A 26,631-nucleotide genomic window follows, 5' to 3' on the forward strand; every position below is an offset into this window, starting at 1 on the left:
TACCCTTAACTAATGACTGAATAATGTAATTATGTTACTTTATTCCTAAACTAATGATTGAATAATGTGAAGTAACGGAGTATTATTTTTAAATTTTGAGATTTGACCGAAATGTACTATACGGAAGACACAACCGAATATGAATGTCCTATTCCGAATCCTGACTGAAATTTACATTAGCGTATACTGAACATTTAAAAATAGTTATTATGTATATTATGGAAACTAACTAAACTAAAAGAATATTTTTTGCCAGTGTTGACTAAACACAGATAAAAGCATAACTGAAACTGGCACATGTTATATTTTGAAAAACAAACTATTATTGCCTGAACACAGACTAAAAGCTAGTACTGTTGGCAAATTGTTTGAAACATGAGAACATTTTGACAGTATTACCTAAACACAGATGGAAAATTAACTGACATCTTTTTTTATCATTATTATCTAAACACAGATAAACTAAAACTAGTACTATTGTTCAATGTGTGAAAACATAAAAACATTGTCTGAACATTAATAAACTGAAAACTAGCACTACTGTACAATTGTCTGAAAACATGAAAACATTGTCTGAACATTAATAAACTGAAAACTAGTACTACTGTTCAATGTCTGAAAACATGAAAACATTGTCTGAACATTAATAAACTGAAAACTAGTACTATTGTTCAATGTGTGAAAACATGAAAACATTGTCCGAACATTAATAAACTGAAAACTAGTACTATTGTTCAATGTGTGAAAACATGAAAACATTGTCTGAACATTAATAAACTGAAAACTAGTACTATTGTTCAATGTGTGAAAACATGAAAACATTGTCTGAACATTAATAAACTGAAAACTAGTACTATTGTTCAATGTGTGAAAACATGAAAACATTGTCTGAACATTAATAAACTGAAAACTAGCACTACTATACAATTGTCTGAAAACATTTTGAGAGTGTTACATGAACACAGATAAGAAATTAACTGAAATCTGTTTTTTTTGTCAGTATTGTCTGAATACTGATAAAAATATAAACTGAAACTAGTATTGTTATATAACTATCTGAAACACACATACTTGTTTTAACTCATACATTTAAGATAGTATATGCTGCACTGAAGACTGCATTTGAAAGGGTTAAGACACTACAACTGTCTTTCATTGTTTTGATTGTCCAGAGTAACTGGTTACTGAGTTGCAAAAATTATCTATCTCTCCCCAGACAGACCTGTTTGGGTGCCACTGTAAAAATTGATATAGACTATACTGCACCGTAATTAGCTGGAAACACTGTAATGAGAACAAAAGTCTTCATCTGTTAATTACCCAAACTCGTGCTGAACAGGCGCCTTTATGGGCCAAGTCTTGTGTATGTTTCAGAATGAATTTTCCAAACACTGCAGTTTATTCAATAAAGCTTTATTAGTTGTTCACAATATCTGGATACTGTCTTCATTAACAGTGCTGATAAATAATTAGTGTTTAAAGTTACTGCACGTCATATTTTGATTGTCTTGAACAATGTAAACTAATATAGTCTTTATTTGACATGTCTTCTGTACTCAGGCTCGAATGTCTGAAATCTTCTCTGTAATAACAGGTCAAATGAACTAACTAACCTTTACTGAACTGCTATCCTGAACACAACATATTACATTGCTTCAGTCCAGTAATTTTCCTTATTTATTTCTCCTAACCTTGAGCTCAGGCTTTGTCTCGTATGTGCTTTAACATTCCATTAAGAAACATTCTGTAACTGGCAAGACTGTATCTTGCCATTGAGAAAAGAACATTCTGCATTACCCTATTTTTTTTACATGCTTTATGCTTATCTTTCCTTTCTAATAAACTGTCTCTCATGCTTGACCAGCAAGGTTATTTTTCTTTCTGCTTAACTGTATTTTATACATAAATAAAGCACAATTTATTTTACCCTTTAGCCTGCCTAATGTCTAATAACTACTTTAAAATAAAAGTCCCAAATCTAACAGGAACCAAAGGAGGAGACTCACACTGAAACTGGTGATGAAGGAAACTGTGCAGGCTCCTATCTCAGGACTTTCAGGGCCAAGGATGCACTGGCATAATGCAGCTTTCTCTTTCCGATATCTCTTTCTCTTGATCTCTTTCTTAATCATTATTTTCTTCTTCTCTGACTCAGGAGGAAATAGCCCTTTCAGAATAAGTTTGTTTCTTCTGTCTGCAAGTGAATGAGACCCAAAAGCCTTACAAACAGCACAATTTGCTGGGAGGTGATCTGGCCCCAGCCAACCCACACAGTGGTTGTGGGTGTCCTGGGGCAGAATCTTGTGGAGGCATTTGACAAATTTCCTGAAGCTGTTATCAGACTTCTCCATCAGAGCAAAACAACACACTGCAAATTTCCAAATAATAACACTGTACTGACCACCCATACAGTGCATTTGTAGGCAATATCAATCTTAAAAAATGTCCAACTTATCAAAACAAATCCAGTTAACATAAAGGTACTGTTGTTTAATACTAGGAGCCTCAACAAAAACATTCCACTCCTACAGGCAGTGTTTGCTGTTGAATGCATCAATATATATGTATTGTCATGGAGATATGGTTCAAAACTATTACAAACACCCCCTTACCATGTGTTCAGATCCACTATACTAGACAAAAACACTAAAGGTGTTATTATAAGGATAAAAAGAAAACTAATCTCCAGGCCCCTGAGACAGGATAATGACCTGAAACCCCCATATCCAACTTACCATAAAAATAACCCCTTATCACATCATAGATAACTACAGGACCCCATCTATGCCACTCCTGAGTCATACATTCTACTACCATTCTCCTAAGGGTCTTCAACAACCCATACATCAGTTGAGAGACTTCTATATACCCTAACATGTATGCCCAGAGATTTCTGGACTTCATTAATACAAACTCTCGGGACTAGTCAGTCTGCACCCCAACTGGAAGAGACAAAATCCTGAATTTGGTCCTCATCAATGAGATAGCTGTGTTCCCCTCCAGTTGAAATTTTCTCCCTAGTCAAATCTGATCAAAAATCAGTGACATTCAACATACGACTGAAGCTGAAAGCATCTTCAAATACCTTAGTATTCATACACTATGGGAAGGCTAATCTACTAAAACTGAGCAATTACCAGGTTAAATTCAAAATCCTTCTCCAATCTGATGATCCCACTAAATATGCAAATCCTTTACTTCCAAATTCATTTGAACAGCTGCATAGATGCATCTATCCCTCACCAAAGTAAATACAACACCAAATTTAAACGTAAACTCCTATTGTGAAACACAAATATCAACAAGCTCTACAATAAAAAAAATGTCAATGCATGCAATAATAAATGCATCTCTCATTCTGATAAAAATGCTCTTGCTAAACTTAAAAATGGACTCAGTCTGTAATCAAATCAGCCAATGCTAGATACGAGATAAAAATACCACTCAGGCAAAACCATAAAGCCTTCTTTACATGTGTATTAAACCTTAGAAACAATGCTCAGCACTCCACATAATCAGACTGAGGACAATATCCCATCTACTAGCTGATAAATTAACTCTAACTTCACCCCCCACTTTCCCAGATCACATACTCGCATCCACATCCTCACCTCAAATCCCACAAAAACAAGTCATCAAAACACTTTTAAGGCCAAGAACACTGCATCTATGGGGCCAGATAACATACCATGTTAACTACTGGCTAGCGTGAAACAGGACCTGTCAAACCCTCTACAGAGGTGATTCACTATAACGCTCCTAACCGGCCTTGTTCTGGACGAAAAGAGGACAGCAACAGTCATCTCCTTGTACACAGCTGGGGTGTCAATGGACTCGGGTAATTACAGACTCATCAAACAAACCAGCCTCATCTGCAAGGATATGGCAAGGATCATTATGGAAATAATAAACAAGGACATAGGTAACCTACAAACTCTTGACCAAGTCAGTTTGATTTTGTCAAGGACAGATCCTGCGTGCTTAACCTGGTCCACTTCTTGACGGAAAACTGGTTCATACCTAGACCTTAAAAAGGTATTCAATACCTGTCCCACACTCGGGTACTGTTAATAAATTCCTCCAGCTAAATATTAATCTCTATGCAACTAGCTAGATATCAAACTGGCTCACAAACAGAACACAGGAAATATGGGTAGGTGGCTCTATTTCATCCAAAAGACATGTCACTAGTGGTATACCCCAGGGTTCAATGCTTGGGACACTCCTATTTGGCATTTACTTCTCATGAGTCAAAACTAATGTTAAGGGTTTATGGATGCAAACTTGGTGCTATCATAAACTCTTGAGAAGACAACAAGACTTTCAAAGAGGGCCTTTCCCAAACAAATACCAGGTGTCATAACCATGGACTAAAACTAAATGCTAAAAAATGCGTAACAGTTTCGTTCTGCAAGCATGACATCTCCTGTAGCTATGTAACTATAAGACTGACAACACACACCTAAAAACTGATGTGTTACTTTGCAATATGTCAACCTATGTGGACAATAAATTGTTCTTCAATTACTACTACTTTTTTTTTTAAATTGCAGAAACATGGTAAGGGTATGGCATCTAGGTCCACCCACAATATTTGGCACTTATTAGGCTGACCATTGAGTATAATGCTCCCTTTTGGTATGTATCTTTCCAAGCACTTAACAGTATGAATGACCACAATGCTTTCTCACTAAGAAAATCAAGGGTTTAACTATAAAAAGTCAGTGCTGTAAGAGTTTATGAGCAGATAGCCCTGGAGCTTTGTACACCTGCTAGCCACACAAAGGCCTTAGTGTCGGGATTTCAGTTAGGCACAACAGTGTCTGGCCCCAGCCCAAAACCCTAGTTCCTCTCCATTCCCATTTGTCAATGCCTAGTAAGAGGCAAATAATGATACAGCAGTCTGTCAACCAAGGTAGGCCTTATCAGGATTAAATACGACATCACAGCCCGATGGCAGTCTCCAGCTATCTGCAGGGTGCAAATGCATGATGCTTACTGCTACAGAGTTCTCTCTTATTCTAGACATCTCTGCTCTAGCAATTCAGGAATTAAATGGTCTGGACAAGGGGCCTCCACATAGACCACCAACCCTACATCCAGTTGGAAAGACATGTTTCTAGGATGACAGCACTGGTAAAAGTCCTTTTGGACCACAAACACTTAATTGCACAATGTTCAGCAGTGTAAAAAGGCACATGTACCACTCATCCCTCCTAGAAAACTCTCTACCACAAGCATGGCTTCATCAGCAAAGGAAAAGAAATAGCCTTCTCCAGACCAGAAATCCTGTTTTGAGGTCAGTGACATGACAGCACTGCTCCCCTCTAGGTTACAGCACAGATGAGGAGTGGTCTTCTTCATATGACTTCATTCCAGAGGTCATCTCCTGTGGGTTGACCATCCCCCTAATGATAGAGGATTTTAATGGGAGGTAAACACCTGTCAGACAGTCATAACAGTTATCTAGAGCTGCTCAGTGTAGAGAAGCTTAAACTAAAAAACATCCCTCTACTCTTTCAGATATTTAGAGAAGCCTTTAAAAATGCTCCCCTGGGGCTAAGCTTCCAATCTCCATCTCTCTGGAATCGTGATGGATACTACTGGGTTGAGGAAAACGTAAATAGCTCTACAAAAATCAAGCAGATTCTGTTGTGATTTCATCTGATGCTATGAGGGAGTCCAAGTTAACTACAGGTAGTAAAATGACCCAAAATGACAGGATAGAATTCTGGGGAAAAAAGTTTACACATCTTCCTTTCTGGGCATCACTGAATTAGGTGTCAGATCTGCACTCTCCAGTACCAAGATGCTACCCTTAAAGGAAAGAACATCATAGCAGATGCCTATGATGCAACACAGAAACAAAGGCTACAGAGACTGATTGTAATGCCACAGATGCCTGCGTTAGGGCAATAGTTAAAAGCATGGTGATAATGAGCAATACTTTGCTTGCAATTTATCCATTGCCAAAAGAGTTTAAAAGGCAGCTGCTGACTGTATCCTTGGATAAAACCTAGTGCTTGGAACCCCATCAAAAGATATACTCAAGATACTGAAGGAAAACAAGAAAACCATTGTTCTAAAAAGAGCTGCTGCCCCTTTTAAAGTGCAGAATCCAGTTACATGCTTCCTGTGATGCCCATGCCCTGGCCCAGCAATCAGGGAGCCTCAATCCTCATCACTAACACCAGAGAGGGTGTCTCATATATGAGGAAAGGATAACAAATACACACAGTAAAGTGCAATTTCCCTTAAGAGCACATAGTGATCACAGTCAGTCCGGAGCTGGTCACTCCCTTGCTCTCTAGGTCCCCAATAAGACTCCTCACTGGCATAGCTATAGGGTCCAGATCTCAGCCTAGCTGGGCAAGCTAAAATCTCCACCACCCTCTCTGTCCAACCAGTGCTTTGCTTCCCTGCCCAAGTAGCTGATACATACACACTTTGAGATAAGAGTTTACACAACCACACAGACACTTCTGGGGAAGGCTGGCACAGGTTCTCCTTTTACCCAGACTATACGGTAGTAATTACTGCCACCACCCAGCAAATATTTATTGGCTACTCAAAGGCCCTTAAAAGGGTGTCCAGTTATTACTGTGCAATATTATTATCCAATTGGTAGTATGACTAAACAGTCTTAAGGCTCATTAGAGTGACCTGGTACAGGATCCTTATATACATGCAATGTACTCTTAGAGCTTAACTTATCTCTACACAAGCCAGCCACAGTTAAAAGGTTTTAAAATATTTAATAATAAATATTTGAAACCACGAGACAATGCTTTCTACTACACAGTCAGTGCTAGTCAAGGGTTTAGAGATCACACAGAAATACTTAAAATAATTCAGTAGTACAGTTCTGACATCACAGTAAAACACTTAGTCTAATCTTTCTAGTTTCTAGCTATCCCTAAAAAAAAATACAAGTCTAAGATAACTTACATATAGAAACAGGCAGAGTGCGGTGAGTTGGATGATCAAGACAAAAATGCTCAATGCCTTCTGATTCTCTCTGTTTAAATTGAAATTGCAGTTCTGATGAACATTACATCATTCTTTCACTTTCCTGGTGTTCCCAGGCTACATATTAACTGCATTTAGATTCTTAACATCTCCCTTTTGTTATCTTGCAGCTGGTCAGGAAACAGAGCCATAAAATACATTTGCATGTTTAAATCTGGCAATTTAACTCTTGGTTAAAACAATAGAAATAATTTCTTCATCTAGACTTTTCGGCACCACTGTCTACTTCAAATGGTCACCACATGCTTTACTTTCGTCAGTAGAGTGCACTGTTGTCACATTTATTTCCAGTTCCACATGTTAACAGTATTTCTTCACATTTAAGCCAACAAACCTGTAGTTTACATTCATATTTACAAATGACAGAATTATCTGTAAAATTCTATCTTGCTAGGCTGACAGCCTTCACCCTTCTCTACCAGTCTTCACACCTCCCTTCAACGAAGAAGAGCCACATCCAAATTTTAGAAACACTTTCTTTTTTTCTCTACATCCTAAGAGGAATACTTTCTCACTTTAATAAAAATGGATTAATCTGACTAATGATCAAAAATTAGCAGAGACAACTGCATCTGTATACAAAACAGAACTGAAAACCTTCCTTCACTTTATGAAAATGCATCTTCTGTCCACAGATTAGGTCTCTCCAGCTAATCCTCTCCTGAAGTAATTATTGGAAACAGCAGCCACAGAAAGTGTCCTCTTAAAAGACCAATGAACAGGATTTTACTCAAGGCCTTTCCTAGCGCCTAGGAAGGATGGCCTTTGAAGGCATATATGTGATCAATGCAAGCTAAACAAATTCTTGAGAAAATAGTTATTCAAAATGTGAACACAGCAGTCTCTCCCTGCTGTTGCAAATGGCAATACTGGTGATTTTGGACAAGAAAGATACCTATCACAATATCCCTATTCACAGACAGTCTTCTTCTTCTTTCGGCTTTTTCCCAGTTAAGGGTCACCACAGCGGATCACCTTTCCACTCATGATTGGCAGTGGAGTTTTAGGGTGTCGAGTTGCCAGCCCGGCACCCAACCTTCCACAAAAGGCACACACATGCACACACTCCCACCAAGGGCCAATTTAGAGTGTCCAATCCACCTACAGCATGTCTTTGGGATGTGGGAGGAAACCGGAGCACCCGGAGGAAACTCACGCGACCACAGGGAGGACATGCAGACTCCGCACAGAAGGCACCCCAGCTAAGAATCGAACCAGAGAACCCATTCACAGACAGTACAGGTGGTTATTCACACTGTTAGCAGGGACACAGCACTCACAATTTATATCCTTGTAATTTGGGATTTCCACTGGTACCCCAGTTTTCAACAAATGCTTTGCTTTTGAGTCGGTCTCCTTCAGAATAAAGGAAATCTAAATCGACCCCTATCAGGATTGCAACCAGGGGGAAGTATTTTTAACATAAAATCTGGAAGATACCTAAACACTGACCCATTTTCATATAGTGCAAGAAGTTGTTTCTTGGAAAATTAAATGAATATAATAATACAAAGAGAAATGGAGAAAAACATCTTATGGCTACTATGGACATCAAAAATTTGTTCACTAGTATCCCTAACAGCTATGGCATTACAGCATTAAGGGATTTTTTTTACTGAATGAACGCACATATGGTGAAAGGCAGGTTACAGTGTTGTGTAGTCTGATGGAATTGATCTTAAATAACAATGTCTTCATGTTTGATGGAAGATTTTATATACAGCTCTGTGGTGTAGCCATGGGTATGCCATGCGCCAATAGCTATGCAAATATAGTATTGGCGCAATGGGAAAATAAAGTGGTTCATCAGGACAACCCTTGGAAGAATTATCTGAGGGTCTATCAAAGATTTGTAGATGATATATATATTATGTGGGAAGGAGAAGCTGTGGAATTGACAAATTTTCATGCATATTTAGAAGACAGCACAAGCTTCCTTAGATTTACTATGGCGTATAGCAATATGCAAATGGATTTTTTGGATGTGGGTATCTCACAAAATGAAGAAGACATTACAGAGCCCAGCCTTTACAGAAAAGAATGTTGGAAGAACAACATCTTACCAAGAAATAGTATGCATCCGAGGTATACTCATAAAAATATAGTTAGAGGACAGTTCCTAAGAACTTCAAGGATACATTCAAATGATGCTACTATTGGTTTGGCTATGAATGATCTGCCTGAACATCTGAAGGTGAGAGGCAATAAAGAGAAGGAGGTGTCTTAAGTGAAACAACAAGTAATTACGGAAAGACATGGCAAAGGGAAACCATTCCTAAAAGGAGGTTATGAGAACATCTACGATGATAAGAATGAACAAAAAGAATTGAGAATGACACTTACGCACACAACAGACACTCGGGGAGTCTGTGAGATTGTTAAGAAAAATTGGAAAATATTAATGTCAAATGAGGAATGCAAAGGATTGGTAGGAGAAGAACCTAGATTTTGTTTCAAGAACGCAAAGAATTAAAAAACAATATTATGTAAAGATAATTGTTTGGAATCATATGTGTCATCAAAAAGAATTGGAACTTTTCCTTGTAGAAGATGCACAATGTGCAAATTTATATGTACTGATAGCTGCTTCGAACATCCAACTACTAAGAAGAAATATACTACTAATTTTATGCTTACTGTACAACCAAGAACATTGTATATTTGGCTACATGTTCTGCATGCAGCAATTTCTACGTTGGAAAAACTGTGAGACAAATGAAAGAAAGAATGTCCAAACATGTTAGTGACATAAGGTTAAGGGATTATAAGAACCCACTTGCAAAACATGTTAGAGACAATGTGGGGGACAACTTTATGTTTAGAGTCTTGAAAATTGAATTTGCCTCAAAACGGGGGGGGGGAGGGGGGGTGATATTAACACCAGACTTGAGCAGGAGGAAATGTTTTGGATTGGGAAGCTTAGAGCACATCATAAACCAGGACTTAATACAGCATTCCCTATGAAACCCACCTTGAAAAGGTGGAGACTGAAGAGGCACGTATGACACACCTGTCTAAGTACGTGTGACTACGTAATAGACTGCCTTATTGGCGTAAACCTGCTATTTTAAAAGAAGGAAATGATGTAATATCATTAATATGCAATAGACTGCCTTATTTGTGCAAACCTGCTCTTTTAAAAGAAGGAAATGATGTAATATCAGTTATAAGGCTCCGAGGAAGTGTCGTGGTGGTGACCCAAAAGCACCTATCCTATGTTCTTCCTTTTTATTGTTTTATTGTTATTTTAATAAATATATGGATTATTTAGTACTATTTAGTGCTTGGCTCGAGTATATGCTTCAATAGAAAATATATTGTGTAAGGCTTGCCTAAGTGATATGGAGTCACAGAGCTACTAAGCTGTGCTCTAGAAAGTTAAAAGTGTGATAGTACGCCTTTGCTGTTCATCGCTTATCATCAGCTGTTTGCAGTTTGAGTGTATATACCAAGAACTGTGTAGCTGCTTGTGATTTGAACGTATTTTGAAACAAGTAAAAGTTTGAACAGCGGATTTGTTGATTGATCCTGGCCGTGTTTATTGTGCTGTTTGTTGGTGTTTTTATCTATATATACATATATATATATATATATATATATATATATATATATATATATATATAAGGTCCTTGTTTTATTGTCGAAAACACAGTTTATCGAACTGTGTTTCCGAAAACACAATTTAATGAAAGTGCATTTTGTTGAAAATGCACTTTCGCTAAATCTATTAAAGGAAAGCATGAGGTCTGCATGTTACTGTACTTGTACATCAATGGATCAATGGATAGTGTTGATGTACAAGTACGGAGATTATTGCTGACATTGTGGTACAGTGGGGATAAGGGAATATTCACTTTTCCCCACTGTAGTGCAATCTTGGAGTGACAATAATAAAGTAGGGGGGTGCATGGGGGGCTTGCCCCCCTGCATAAACATGTTTAGTGTAAATTTTTGTGTTTGTTTAGCGAAAGTGCATTTTAGAGTAAGGTTAAAAGGTAAACACTTTAATCATTATACCAGTCCTCCCATTAAATGAAGGTAAAAAGGTTCAAACCCTGCACCCTTGTCATTAATAGTAGCTCATTAATAACTGCCATTTTTTGTCCTTTTTTTAACAATAACTAAGTCAAATTTAGGAATATACTAACATGATAAAAACAGAATAAATACTGTATCACAGTACAGTTTCTGTTTCACAGTACACATGTTCAGCAAGTATATTCAGCAACCATGTCTCTGCAATACATTGTAGTTACAGTAGAGTGTCAATTATCCAAACTAATTGGGACCTAGGGTAGTTTGGATAATCAAACATACACTGAATTGGATAAAAAGCTTCTAAAATCTTGTTTTTACTACACATAGGGAACACACTTTTCAACTATTCAGTGATTCCAGTGGACAATAAAGAATATTTTTCACACACGAGTCAGATGCAAGCTCAAAAAACACGCACAGGTGAATCTGTATAATCTTTACATATTCAGACTTTATGATTCTTCCTACCTGAAAACTTTGGAAGGCTACATTCAGATAATCGGCATTTTGGAAAATTTACGTACGTATAATCAACTCTCAACTGTAATAAGAAACTTAAAGCATAGTAAATACATTCTGGAAATGCTGAGTTCCTGTGAGCTTGATGCTTGTTAAACATACATTAACCGCTTAACAGAAAAACTCCAGCTTTCAGGGAAACCCCTCTGAACTTGTTACTAACTCGTTTCCCATAACTCAGCATAAAACACTTAAAAGTTAAACTAACAGTGGCTTTTAACCATTAAATATGTAAGCAATGTCTTTCTCTGCCAAAACCTGGCTTTAGTACTTAAAGTGTAATCAAAGATAAAAAGACTATACAAATCAATTAAACAGCGGGTAACATCACTGGGTACAAGTGTGATAATTCTTAGTCTGCCAATTCCTTCTACTTTTCAATCAATGAATGGAAGCTTCTAGATCTGTCTTTATTTTTCCCTGTCTGTGACTTATCTTACAGCAGTGCATTCAGGCACTCTGAATTATAATCAGGGTGAACCACTCAATGAACATCTCATAACTGAAAACTGCTGATCTCACAGAATGTCCAGCTCCACATTTATGCAAGCAACAGCATGAATAATTTTAAATATGGTCTACTTGCAAAAAGCTCATCTACCCATGGATCATTTCCAAGAAGACACTGATGTGCTCTTGCAAAAAAGTATATCTGCACAACTAGTAAAACCGCAATTGAAACCATGGTGTACAATTAGGTTGCACCAAACAGAAATGATAAGAATTCCTGATTGTTCAAAAAAATCTAACCCCCTGTGTTTTGACTGGAACACCAGTGATAATAAATGTACTAGAAACAGATGGAAGCTGAAGATTACACAATAGCTGATAATTATTTCTGACTTCTCAGTGATTTTACACTTAACCACATACCAGCTGATCCTTTAAAAATGTTACCACAAAATCAAAAATTAATAGATTTTGGAAAATTTTGCCACAAAATGAAAAGATTAGCTGGTTGCCTCCCCACTCTCACGATATCTATCATTTAATTGCATAAACTGATTTTCTATAAGCAGCTTTCACTTAAGATGAGTAAAATATTCCTTGAAGAATTTTTTTTATGACAACAGAGACATAACAGTGGAGGTCCATCTATATCATTATTGCAGTATTCTTTACTATAGGGATCCTCCCATCCAGGGCCGCCTGATGTTTGGCCAGTATACCAAAGCCTTGTTATCTTGTAAGGGCCATAGTTCACACATATGCTCCTCACACAGGATGTAGGGCATAAAAGTGATATTCAGTTGCAGTTACCCAGAACTTCTTTGCGCCAGTCCGAATGCCATTATTGCTCATTGATTTGAATGTCTTGTTGCTGTCCTGCATACCTAGCCATCAGTTAAGTGCAACATTGAGGTTGTTTGTTTTTTTTTTTTCTTTGGTCTTGTATTTATTTTGCTTACTTAAAGTTCATGTCATCCAGGAAGGGAAAATGTCAGTGTGAGAGGCAGATTCCCCATAAGGATTGTTATAATGTCTTTTCTTTGGGTGCTTCCCACGACCATACCTCTTGTAGTATCTGTAAGGCGTTTGTGCCTAAAACACACAGAAGCCATTTGTCTTCCCTGACCATTAATCTTGAAAACCAATGGCTTAAACAGTTAGCCCAGGGTAACATGTCGGAATCCATTAACACTGAGATACCCCTGTTAGGTAAGAAAGTGGCTAAGAAGTCCAGGACGAATTCTTTAGCTGTCCAGCCTTCATTGGACATCCCTCTAGAAGCGGGTAACAACTCTGTAGGCTGTTCAGCGTCTACATCAGAATTTTAATGGTGACCTTGTCAGAGGCCAGCATGGCTCTGCCTTTTTTCATGTCCTCTGAGGCTTTGCAGTTGTCTGCTCTAGACATCAAGGAAAAGCCATGGGTGATTATCTTCAAGGGTCCTAGACGGACTCCACAGATATTGGTCAGGGAAGAGGTTCTGGGTACTCTTATTAAGTCTCGTCAAGGGTCAGAACCTCTGGTATTTGTTAGGGCTGACATCCTTTCCAAGAAAAGACAAAAGACGAAGCATGTTTCGGTCCATTCTAAGGATTCTCAAAGGAAATGGCAAGAGTTTACTTGGGGATTGCTTTCTGCCTTGATGGCCCTAAAGCCTCAAGTGGTTTCAGTGCCTGCTCCTCCTTGTACCTCTATCCCTTCTAAATGGCCTAGGGAACTGGATTTCTTGGATGACGATTCAGAGTCTGATGAGGGGTCCTTGTCTTATTTTCTCAGATGTCTTCGTTTTTGGTTTAGGATTCTGATGCGGAGGAGTCTATTAGCCCTGAGTCTCCTTTTGAGGAACTGTCCTTTGGAAACACAGTTGCTAGATGATGGACTATATTAAGTGAAATTCTTCTCAAGTGTCTTGCATTCCAGGCAATATTATGAGTTACTTCAGTGGATATTCCTAAACCATCTGCAGTTCCTCCTGTGTTGGCTGTCTTGTTAGAGACATTCATTGCTGCTTCCAAATCTGCTGATTCTCAGTATCCTGCCTGCTCCTAAGAGACCTGATAGTTTCTATAAGGTCTGTTAGGATTGTCAATTTTTATTTAAGTGTCCTGCTGATCCTGCTGTAGTGTCAGTCTCTTCTGACAAACTTTCCAAGCTCTTGCCCTCCTCCAAACTTTTGCCTTCTGATAAGAATGGTAGGGTAATGGAGAGGACTGGTAAGAAGGTTTACACTGCGTCTACACTGGCCTTTAGGCTATTAATTACTAGACCCACATGACCAGGTATGCTGTGGCCTTGATTGTTCAGGCTTGACCGGGTATTTCTAACCTCCCTGATTCTGAAGGCAAATTTTCCGCCTTATTTATTTTAGGTTCTATTTCTCAAATGCATCATCACTCTATCAAGGTATGCTGCTCATGCCCTTCTAGAGCTGTGGCTTTTGGGTCTGTCATGAGGCAGTATTCCTGGCTTCGTTTCAAAACTCACCCTCCTTCTAGAGCAACTTTCTCATTTCCTGGAGGTCTTAGGGTCCCTGGCAAAGCAAAGAATGATTGAACCTGGTCCCCTTTCCCAAGTGAGAAAGGGTTTTTTATTTCAGGATGTTCCTGGTTCCTCAAATGGAGGGCACTTGGAGTCCTATTCCGGATCTCTCCCTGCTCAATACAATTCTCAAGGTCCCCTCTTTTCTGATGCCTACACATCAAACATTGTTTCCTCTTTTACTACCACAGGCTTTTCTGCTGTTTTTGGATCTGATGGATGCTTACCTTCATACCCCTATTTCACCATATTTTCAAGAAGTTTTTACATTTCTGTGTTTCTTCCTTTCATTTTCAGTTCTCTGCTTTGACCTTTGGCCTATCTACTACCCCAGGGATATTCACAAAATGCCTAGCTCCTGTGATTGCTTTCTGCAGGCTCAAAGGCATTCAGATTTAGATGACCTGTTACTTCAGGTACCCTCTCACAGTCACCTGTTACAAGATATGGAGTTCACCATCTCTCTTTTTTAAAGTCTATGGTGCACTATCAACTTTCAAAAGTCCATCCTAACTCCCTCTCAGGATCATGTATATCTGGGATGCAGGATGCAGACAATGCCAATGTTGGCTCATCTTCCACCCCCAAATGTTTTGTCATTACCAGCCTTCTTTCAGTATCTCATTCCTCTGACTGTCATTCCAACTAGAGAGTTTCTTCATGACCTGGGATTCATGGCCTCTTCTATTCAAATGCTCCCTTTTGCCAGACTGTATATGTGGACCTTCAATGGTACCTCAAGTCAGGTTGGCTGAAACATTGCCACCTTCCAGATTTCAGTGTACCTCTCCTTCCTTGTCTAAAAGAGGAATTCAAGAGGTGGATTCAACAGTTTGTTCTCAACCCCAGCCTGCCCTTTCAGCCTCCAGTCACTTCTCAAGAAATGTTCACTGATGTTTCAGACGTGGTGGGGGGGTGTCAAGTGGTCACCTGAAAGTTCAGGTTGTCTGCCCCCCTCCATCAGAGATGAGAGATCTGATTCTGGCCCTTCAAGTTTTTCACCTCATGTTCTCTCCAGACCCTTTGCAAGCGTACACAGACAACACTACAGTGATGTGGTATGTCAAAAAATAGGGAGGCAGAAAATCTTACTTCTTCTGCAAAATGGCTCTTCAAGCTTGGGAGGTGGCTTTCAGTTATCAGTTAACTCTTCAGGCAGTTTATATTCCTTCAGAGCAGAATCTAGTGGCAGACTCTGAGCAGGTCCAAAACATAGGTTCATGATTGGATGCTCAGGTACTATACAGATAAAACTAAGACCATTCATAAGTCTGATCAGCTTTTTGTTTCCTTTCATCCCAGGACACTGGGTTTAGCTGTTTCTAAGCAAATCCTCTCCTGGATATTTAAGGCCATTTCTTTTTGTTATTCATTTCATGGCAAATCTGTGTTTACGTCTGTAATAGCTCATTATACTACGGTTGTTGACTCTTCTGGTGCTTTCTTCAAGGGGGGTTGGATACCAGTTCCATCCTTGAAGCTGCTACTTGGTCTTAAGTGCATACTTTTAAAGCTGGATAAGGTTTCTAGAGCTAGAGCAGGTTTTGCTAGAACCATTTTATCTGGATTTGTTGAGGGTACATTGGCCTTCCACCTCCCATTCTGTTTCTTGAGCTTTTTTACTCTGCCTATTGTAAAGAATACTGCAGCAGTGATATAGATGGACACAGTACAGTTGTGTAAAATATTACCATAACAGTAGATGACCTTCTCTTCATTGTTGCAGTATTCACTCCCTCCCTCCAACCCCCTCTTTTTTGTTTGTGCTTTTTGTTTTGGATTCCCTTCTAGCTGAGAGTCTCATCTTTCTCATCTACATTTTCTCCCTCTGGAAGTGCTTGTCCTTTGTCCTATGAAACTGTTCTATACTGGGGCAATTCAGTTCTGGGTAACTGTGTCCATATATCACTTGTATGCCCTACATCCTGCGTGAGGAGCATAGGTGTGACATATGGCCTATACAAGATCATAAGGCTTTTGTATACTGGATGAATGTCAGGCTGTCCTGGATGGGAGATACCTATAGTAAAGAATACGAAGAGAAGGACATCTGCTGTTATGGCAAGATTTTAAACAATTGCACTTTTTGCTTCATTTCCTTCACCGATACATGCAGCACAATCCTACTCTACACCATTAAGCTCCTTCACTTCATAAGTGCAGGCACAATGTTCTCCCTAAAATGTATACTGTAACAAGTCACTTGTATATCACAGTACTTCACATACATAAGACATATACAACACAGACACCAAAAGAATTTTGTGAAAAAGGATGCAAAACTTAGAAAAGCAGCCTTTCCTCATGATTCAATGTTACACATGTACGGCAATGAATAAAGAAAACAGCTCATTAAGAAACATAATCCATATATACCAAGGAACGACCTTTGGCTTACAAAAGCTGCAACTACTTCCCAGGCTTGAAAAAGCTACCTGCAAAAATCCTGTATTATGTAAGCAAATTACTACTTAAGTTTACATGTTATACTCAAAATTCAAAAGACTTCAATAGCCAGAAGGGGTAAGAACATTAATATCCCAGGATTTCAGGTTGTGGGCATGGGCAGATGGTTTCTTTACTTCTGTATCAGGAATGTCCATCTTGGGGGGGTCTTTGCAATCCGTGTGACCTGGGCATACATTAGCGTCACTGGAGTGGGTTTCTAGGCACCCGTGTATGACTGAATTGCAAAGCCACCTGGATCACCACTAGCTGATTTCTAAACTGCCTGTGGTCCAAAAATGGTCCATTGTTCAGAAGACACCCCTTCACTGATTACAGCATCAGTGGAAGTATTTCAGTTCCAGGGAGGGATGTGGTGGATCCCTGACTGAACTAGACTCTGCATTTCTGCTTCAGGGGTGACTTGGGCATGCTGCTTGGTGTGGACTGTGCAGATGATGATCTTTCATCACTGTCTCCCACTCCACTCTGCATTTTCAGTTTATGCAATGCCTCAGCCACATGATGGTAATTTGTCTCCTCTGCCGTGAGACCCCTGTGTGGTGAGTATCCACCATCCTGCTTGCTATTCAAATTTCTGAATACTCTGGTGTTTGCTTTGTCATGGAAGTATTCATGATGATGGAAGTTGCTTTGGCCTTCATCACATTTACTTTGCCTATACCTTCACTGGAGCTTGACAGCGTCAGGGAAGGAGGAGTCATGCTATTTTCACCTTCTTTGAGCTTTGACAACAGGGAAATGGTCCCATTTCCTCACTGTAGTGCGATCTCAGAGTTGGAATATATAATTCTGCAGGGGATGCGAGGGCACAGCCCCCCACATGGGAGGAGCAGGGGGGCTTGCCCATTGCAAAATAGTAAAATATACGTACTGTTGACTATGGAATGTCATGGTACGGTAAAAGCTGCATAGCATGGGTGACTGATGCCATCTCTTGCTATGTCAAATACATCGAACTACTGGTGCTGATGTATTCAGTTTTGACTTGGCCACAATTTTGCTGTTCCGGATTCCAGATTTCGGGTCGACCAATGCAGTTTCAAGGTTTCAATAGTATACTGGCTAAACTAATTGTAAATATTGAGATGCATAATACATTTTGCTCTGGATAACTTCTGCTAAAGGAATTTGGGCTGTGTTGTACATTTCCGGAAACTACAAATTAGGATTACTCACTTCTTATACTCTAGAAAGGTATGGAGTGTGTTAGCACTCTTGACACTATTAAAACACAGTAAGCTATTAACACTGTTTTGAAAAACATGCTATCCTACATCTAAGATGTTGATAAAGACAACATGCTCTACCCAAACTACAGTCTGTATGTTGTTTCTTTTCTCAATGTAATCATCTTAGAAATGTAGACTACTGTTGCAAGGCAGCTGGCGAATCTGTGTAGAGGAGCATTACTGACAAACAATTTAAGCAAACAGTCACTATACATTTAACTACACCCATCTGCAGCACTACCTCATTCAGATTACCCCATCCAGTCAGGTACTGCATGCATTTTCTCCCTTGTTCTGAGGTCATCGGCTGCCCCTGGAACTATCAATGAAGTAAAGCAGAAACTTTTAATTACAGAACCCGTTAACTTTCAAACAAATTCTGTACTATAAAACACTACACAGAAAAATATGAAAATTCATGTCCATTTGACTGAGAACCAACTTGTCAATAAAACAACTTGCTAAAAGTGTCTCCTTAAAACAATACAATCCAGGCAATTTCTGCAGGGTAGCTGTGCCCCACAGAATCTACACTTCCCTAAACACAAACACCTGGGTCACGCCACATTAAAGGAAGAGAAACGTTTGATGAGTTCTCTCTTAATGAGTTAGCCTGCTCATAAAATTGAATGTTTACCTTATGAAAGAGGACCAGGAAATATTTCAATTATGTTTTATAAAGATTGCTGATGAGTAACCTATGCGTCTTCCTTAGAAGTTTTTTAAATCTACTGTTGCTTGAATCTTAGTGTCTAACACAATTCAGTGCTGAGGGCAATCAGTTATACAGTGCTGCCATTTTCATAAATAATTCATAAAAACAGGCAGTTTTACCAGACTGTCAGAACTATGAAACACATACCCACTATATCTATGAATACAAGTTGCATTATTTAAGAGTAACAAAATGTATCTCTCTCACACTCACACTCACACTCACACACACACACACACACACACACACACACACACACACACACACACACACACACACACACACACACAGACACACACTGTTAAGGCATCTGAGCTGTTGGGTCACCATATATCCTGCATGAGCACTTACCTACGAATCAAATTATTTTTGCTCTTCTTGAATTAATAAATTGCTGGTTATTTTGTTATCACAAAATACTTTTGCCAACAAAATCATCTTATCTGTAAGGCACAAATATGTACAGTATATATGAAACAAAAAATTCACTGCTTACCCTATAGAGGGGATGACAGCTGTCCTTGACACAAGGAACTAAACGCGCATAAATCTGTAATGCATAGTAATAGGCAGCCAGCTGAAGTAATAAGGCTGAATGGGCCTGCTTCTGAAAAAATTTATCAGCATCTATCACCTAAACAAAAGGCAAGAAATAAAGTATTTAATGTGACTGCACCCAAAAGGCTGAAACACAGCCTTTGTTAATAAGGCTAACAATGATGATGCTCACAAAGTTAATTTACAAAACTCAATGAACAATCTGGCAGAGATGTAGTAGCTGACTTCAGGTCGATGTTTATTAAACTCAAGATAAATTGCATTTTAGGAGCAGAGATTATACTCAGTGAAAAAACATATGTGCTTTGCAAGTACCATCCTTTGATGAGCTTCTTTGACCTTTACCTTCTATAACAAGCATTAAACATTTCAGAAAATCAGATGCAATTACTGTGACTTGGATAAGACATTGTTTTTCCTAAAAAAAATGGAGGCGAAAGTAAATAACGACACACAATAGCAAGTAGATAAGATGAATAATCTGACAGCTTGGATAAGTCATGATAATGAGCTACACTACGGCACTCTGCTCTTTAAACAAGTTTTACATCTGATTACTCTCTTAAAGTGCTAGTGGCAAATAACAAAGCACAGTCAGTCAAAGAATGCATCCAAGTCTTACATTAGTGGTAGAGGTAAAGTGTATGAAATTAACTATGTGCTTCAGACTTGGGTTTAAATCCTATGATTTCCTTTTACATGCTGTTGTCTTTGGTCAGCCGTTAAAACAGGTGATTAAGTAGAATTGAGCTTTAAAAATTGAACCTGATAACATTCTCATTTCATTTGTGACTTGCTGGGCAAATTAAGCAGCAATGTACAACCAGGCCGGGTGCAGTGCCTAGCACTGACAATCTTGTCAAAACACTAAATGAGAATACTCAAACACTGATCTGCAGAAGCCAATCTGATTTCTGAAACATCAGTAGATTTTACTATGATGAAACTGTTAAAAGCTATACATAGCAATTGGCTGCTACTTGCCCACACAGAAATAACAGTCCCAGTTATACTTATTTCTTAACAAGCATTTCAGTATGTCATCCTCAGCCAGCAAAGTCTGGCATCACAGTGACTGATGGGTCGGGAACAGATACGGAATTCTAAGGAAAAATAAAGTTGCTGATGACCATATGGACAGTCTTCTACTATCAGTGATGACAAGTTCTTACTACTACTTCCGTTTCTTGAAATTCCAGGAGAACAACCTTGCCTTGAGTGTTCTTCATACTGATCACTGCTACGGTAGCCTTAGCTACATGGGCTATATCCTGCCAATGATATAAGAGCCGGACAGCTTCCAAGGTTCCGGGCACCTTCCACACACTCAAACTGTCAAGCAGCTCGAGCTGAGTTGACTAAATGACAAGTCTGGGTGCCAAGCCCTTCACAGCTTTCCTGCCGCTTAACAGTATGCTCCTCTGAGACTTTTGAGGATCGACGGTCGGCTTGTGCTTTTCTTTGCTGGGCAGATACGTTCCTTTGAAGAAAAAACTTCCATTTTTTTAAATTTTGTTGATGTCATTACTTTCCTCTATAGGAAAGTTAGTTTAATGCTAGGAGTGCTGTCATTCAGCAGACTGTCTCAGTTTAAAAGTAGTGTATACCAAAAGAAAATTTACCAGCATTTTCTGCATGTCTTCCTCAGGAAAAAAACACCAATTTTGGCTTGACTATGGTACAGTCTACCAGTCCCATGGTCAATCCTTCTTCCAGCCATAAAAAGAAAAAAATTAAGCAAACAGCCTCTGTCACACAGCAGGCTAGCAATTTGCTTCAGCCACATCTGGATGACTCTGCTGGCCACTCATCTTTTACCCCAGATCCCTCTGGTGTAGCACTACAGTTACTATGGACCAGGGGTTAGCCACATCCTCTGCAACTGTTGAAGTCCCCTCAGTGGGCAAGAGAAAGGCACTCTTGTCAGGCCTGCTGTTGTCATTAGCAACAACACTGGCCCCATTTTTCCTGTCTCAAAGAAACAGAAAACCAAACGTATATATTCCTCCTCAAATTTCTTGGATAGGAGTACTTTACTGGATCTGACTTGGAGTTTAATGAATGCTATTGATCCTTCTTGTGGTAGTAGTGGTAAAAGAAAAGGAGATTCCTCTTTTTCTAAAGAGATTCAAGACTCTAAATCTGAACAGGAAGATGATGTGCTCAGATTTCTGATTCAGACTCAGAGGAGAGCTCAGTTTCTGATTCTCCCTGTGGGGTTTCTGTAGAGACTATTGCTAAATGTCCTAGTGTTTTCCGGAGGAGAACACTGAGTTTTTTTAGTCCCTAAGAAAATACTATAAGTTGTCAGAAAAGGATTTTCCAGAACCTATATCCATTCCTCCTGTTCTGTCTGCTTTACAGGATGTGCCTGTTACTGCTGAAATTTTCCTGAAAGTCAGACAGTTGTCCCTGAAATGAGATATAGAATGTATAAAGTTGCTCAGTCTTTTGAAATGTTTATACACTATTCCCAAACCTGACTACAGCCTTATTAGACTCCACTGCTGCTAAGCCCTCAGTAAATTCTAATCCTACTCTTTGTTATAAAGACTGGAAAATTAATAATAGGTATGGGAAAAAGTGCATAGTTCTGTTACTTTGATTTTCAGAATTTTAAATTGTCAGGATCAAGTGTTAAAGTTTGCTCCAACAAATTGTGAAAGTATGAGGTTCATTGGTGTGTACTAGGCTAATGGCCCTGGAGCCTTTATAAGCCTAGCACATAGAAGTGCCCTGGTATTGTGCCGCCGGACGTTAGTTCCCAGTGCCTCTATCAAGTACAGCCAATGAGGAAAGTTTTATCTATAGTTTCTTCTTTTAAAGAAAAATCTACTTTAAATAAATTGTTTATTCAATTGCACAGGTCACTATTCATTGCTTGCAGTGTGTGTCTGACTCTGATACTTCTTCTGGAGCTATGGCCACTGATACGGTTTTAAGGACGTTTGCTTGGCTATATTCTCAAAACTTCCCAGATGATGTAAAACATGAGATTTTAAATCCTGCATAGAGATTGAGGGTTTGGTCCCTCTGCTGCAGAGGTGATCAAAATTTTTGATGAAAGGGGCAAGCTGATCTAGGGAATCAGTAAGATTTTTCAGCCCTCTTTTTCCCAATTGTCAAAGGGATTTGCTTTCTCCTCATCCAATTTTAAATAGCTTCAACAGAATTAAACAAACGTTCAAGAAGAAACTGCAAGGGGGATCCAAAATGAAGTACCAAACCTCCCAAAACCAAGGACAGTCTATCAAGTCTGAATGACTTTTCAAGAGACTTTTTGACCCCCCTCCCAACCTGACCCATTTTCTATTTCAAAAATTCTAAATCTTCATTTTTCCTCCTTGGTAACAGATTGCTTCAGATAAATGGGTTGTGAAAATAATTAATCATGGTTACAGATGGCAGTGGGAGGAAATTCCTCATTTCTAGGGGGTCACTCCTCATGCTGCAGATCAGACTTTTTTTTTTCTACTTGTTTATCATCACATGCCGTCCAACAAGTGATCAAACCAGTCCCTCCTTCCCAGGTGGGGGAAAGGATTTTATTCAAGGATGTTCCTAGTGCCAAAGAAAGAAAATGTTTCCTGACCAGTACTGGATCTTTCTTTCCTAAACCTGTTAGTGACAGTACCCAAATTCATATTGTTGCCACTTCACAAGCTATTACCTCTTCTTCCTCTTTCAAGTTTCCAGATAGCACTAAACCTAAAAAAAATTTTCTCATCACTACACATCCAGACTTTCCTTAAGATTTTGTGCATCTGGATAACATCAGTCCTCTGCCTTACCATTTGGACTATCCACTTAACCAAAGGTGTTCACAAAGTCTCTAGCTCAGATTATAGCTCAGTGTAGACTACAGGGTATCCAGATTTTCTAAATTTAGATGACTTGCAGAGCCTTTTTCAAGGTGTCAGGAATTTCGCCCTGTTGGGTGAGAGATCTCCTGCACAAACTGGGCTTCCAAAAGAACATTCAAAAGTCAATACTTGACTCCCTCACACAAGACTGTGTTCCTGGGATGTCAACTAGACACCTCAACTCAAATAGCTTTTCTTCCACAAAAAAAAAAAACATATCTTTATTTAGATCTATTTCTAAGGTTTTCCATTCAGACTTCGTTCACTGCAAGGGACTACATCATGATTCTGGATCTCAAGGCATCTATGTTCTTATAATACGCCAGGCAAGACTCCATGTTATCTGAAATTTCTTAGGCCACATCATTAACTGCCTTTATCATTCCAGATCCCAGTGCTGGGGTTTGTCAGAAGAGAAATCTTTTGCTGGAAAAAACAGATAACCTTAAATCCATGTCCCCCCCCCCAGTCCAAAGCAGTCAGTCGCCACAGATGCTACTGACTTCACTTGGGAAGCAGTTTCAGAAGGGATAAAATGCAGGGGGTGTGGGACACCAAAGACAGACACAAGCACATAAATATCAAAAAGATGCTTGCCTTGATGAAGACACTCATCTCTCTGAACATATAACTTACTGTGGTGTAAGCCTGTCCTGATTCCAAAAAATCTTTTCTCGTTTTAAGTGACGTACTCCTGTGTATATCACATCATTCCAGCAAGCCTTTAGGAATTCAGTCCTTGGTGTAAACCTTCTTTATAGATAAGCCTTACATAAGAGCATAATACTTTCCCTGAGAGCAAGTCTTTTGGAATAGAGGCAGGTTTAGGTTGGAGTAAATCACTTACACTGACAGCAAGTATTTAGAATCAGGCCCAAAGTTTGTCTTTTTTTTAAACAAGAAACATCTTTATTAAGTTATCATGCATGACATAGACTATGTTAAATTTATATATATTAAAGTACACCATAGCAACACAATCTGAGTTGCAAACATTATACATTCCAAACAGTGCCAACACAACTTTTAACATATGCAGTCATTGTTAGTCAATCATTACATAGCTCATTCAAATCCTTCCTTCTTTAAAACCTCGTTTCTCCTCAGCATTTCCCATTTTTTCCTATGTAATTTGCTTCTAGCATTTTCTAAAGATCCAAGTTACACTTGTTTTATCTGTGTTACTATCTTCACTACTTCTAGTAAAGTTGGTTTAAACTTTGATTTCCATTTTCTAGTAATTGCTTTTTGGCATCTGTCATAATTAGACTTAGCAAGGCCTTACTATGTCTAGACAATTCTGAATCTGTATCATAGCTCAAAATATTTGCCTAGTGACTCCAATTTGCTCACCTAGCATCTCCAACAGAACAGTCTGCAGGGAATCTTTAAAGTCTGCCAACTCACCAACTCCCAGAAAACATGTTCCCAATTACCTTTTTCTTCCCCACCACCATTTCCTGTACACCTGAGGAAAAATTCTTTGAAGTCTGCCTGGGGTATAAAAAATACCCACGTAAATACCTCAAGACAAACTTCCTAAATCTTCTAGATTTTGTTGCATATTTGGGAGACGTGTGTGTGTGTTTGTGTGTGTGTGTGTATATATATATATATATATATATATATATATATATATATACATATGTGTGTGTGTGTATGTATATGTGTGTGTGTATATATATATACATATATATATATATATAGATATATAGATATATAATATACACCGCCATTGTTTCTTTGTGAATTGCTTATCTAATCTCTCTTCCCAATCCTTCATAACCTCCTCTGATTGATTTTATAGGTTCATAGGTTAATACTAGGCTAACTGCCCTTGCGAGCCATTTTAAGCCTAGCCAATGATCCCTTGTGAGATTCAAACCCTGCACCTTGTGTTTGTAAGGCAAAAACCTTAACCATTAGGCCACCCTCCCAACCCTTATAGTTTATAATTTTTATAGGATACTGGATACCTGAAAGATTTGCTGCTTGTTTTACTATTTTGTTATTAAATTGAGTTGCCGTTTCATGTTGGTGTCAGCAGTTTTGTTCAGATTTTACTACTTTTTTCATTACTGCACCTTTACTCTGGGGTGTTTTTTTTGTCTTTACTGATTTTTATAGTTATCATGCAGTATTTTATATGCTCTACTAATTATTCCTTTCTTAATGGCAACTTTTGTCATAGATTCTACTAAAACCTCTACCAGTGCTGGCCTTTCATTTAGGAATACCCTATTTCTTTCTCTTTTCCTATACTCTGATATCAATCCTTGATATGGAAGGCAATTTCTAACCTGCAGTCCAAGTAAGTTCTTTGCATCTTCCCATCCTACTATGTTTCCTTCCCTAGTTATTTGCTCCCAATATCTTGGATCCTTTGCAGTTTTCTCCAGTACATTCCTGACCCCTCTTGCCTACTGTCTGTATCACTAATTGCAGTTCCTATTGGTAGAATCTCCTTTCTCCATTCCTGTGCTGCCTTAGTTCTTAGGAGACCTTCTGCTACTTTATGAATATAATAGTTTGTATAATTTCTATTGTTCTCCTTAAAAGTCTGCATTCAAAATCCCAGTCTCTCTCTGTTACTTGAGCTTCCCCCGTTTCATCATCTCCTTCCACTATGAATTATAGTTTTCTGCTTGTGCTATGAATAGCAGCCTTAACTGTGTTGCTCTGAAATACCCATTCAATGCAAGTAATCCCAATACACCCTGTTCTGTTGGAAGAAAAGCTTATCCCACTTGACTCTTGCCATCCTCACCTCCCAGATAAAATCATTCAGCTCTTTATTAACTGCTATCTACAACTTCTCCTCTGGGTGATAAAAACATGTCTGACCAGTGTATAAGACTAAAAGGACTAAGAACATTTTAAGTGCTTTTATCTTATTATCGATATCCATATAACAGAGCTTCCATTTTCTTAATTTTTGTATTGTCTTTGGTTTGGTCTCTTCCCATAAATCCTTATCTGCCACATCAGAATCATTTTTAATCCATACTCCTAAATACTTCATTTTTACCATGTTCCCATAAATATGGATATTGTTGAAACAATTTGTGTGTGGGCACATAATTTACCAGTATTGCTTTTATTTTAGCTTCAATGATTTTGTATCCCAAAAGGTTTAAAACTGTCTAAATATGTTCCACAGCACTGCAATGTCTCTTTCTTGTTTTGTCAGGTATAAAATAATGTCATCTGCAAATACAGCCAG

At 38.6% G+C, this 26,631-nt stretch overlaps 1 protein-coding gene and 1 pseudogene across 1 annotated transcript in view; both read right to left on the reverse strand.

Annotated features, from left to right (window-relative positions):
* NBAS (NBAS subunit of NRZ tethering complex) overlaps positions 1-26,631 on the reverse strand; it is a 3,380,746-nt gene that overhangs the window by 1,265,949 nt on the left and 2,088,166 nt on the right. Inside the window, exon 40 of the mRNA XM_044064792.1 lies at positions 19,484-19,621. Coding sequence (XP_043920727.1) covers positions 19,484-19,621 — 138 coding nt within the window. The remainder of the gene's footprint in view (positions 1-19,483; positions 19,622-26,631) is intronic.
* Positions 17,082-19,162, reverse strand: LOC122801117 (annotated as a pseudogene).

Source organism: Protopterus annectens, chromosome 1.part0 (genome assembly GCF_019279795.1).
Source record: "Protopterus annectens isolate FY-2018-M chromosome 1.part0, PAN1.0, whole genome shotgun sequence".
Classification (NCBI taxonomy): domain Eukaryota; kingdom Metazoa; phylum Chordata; order Ceratodontiformes; family Protopteridae; genus Protopterus; species Protopterus annectens.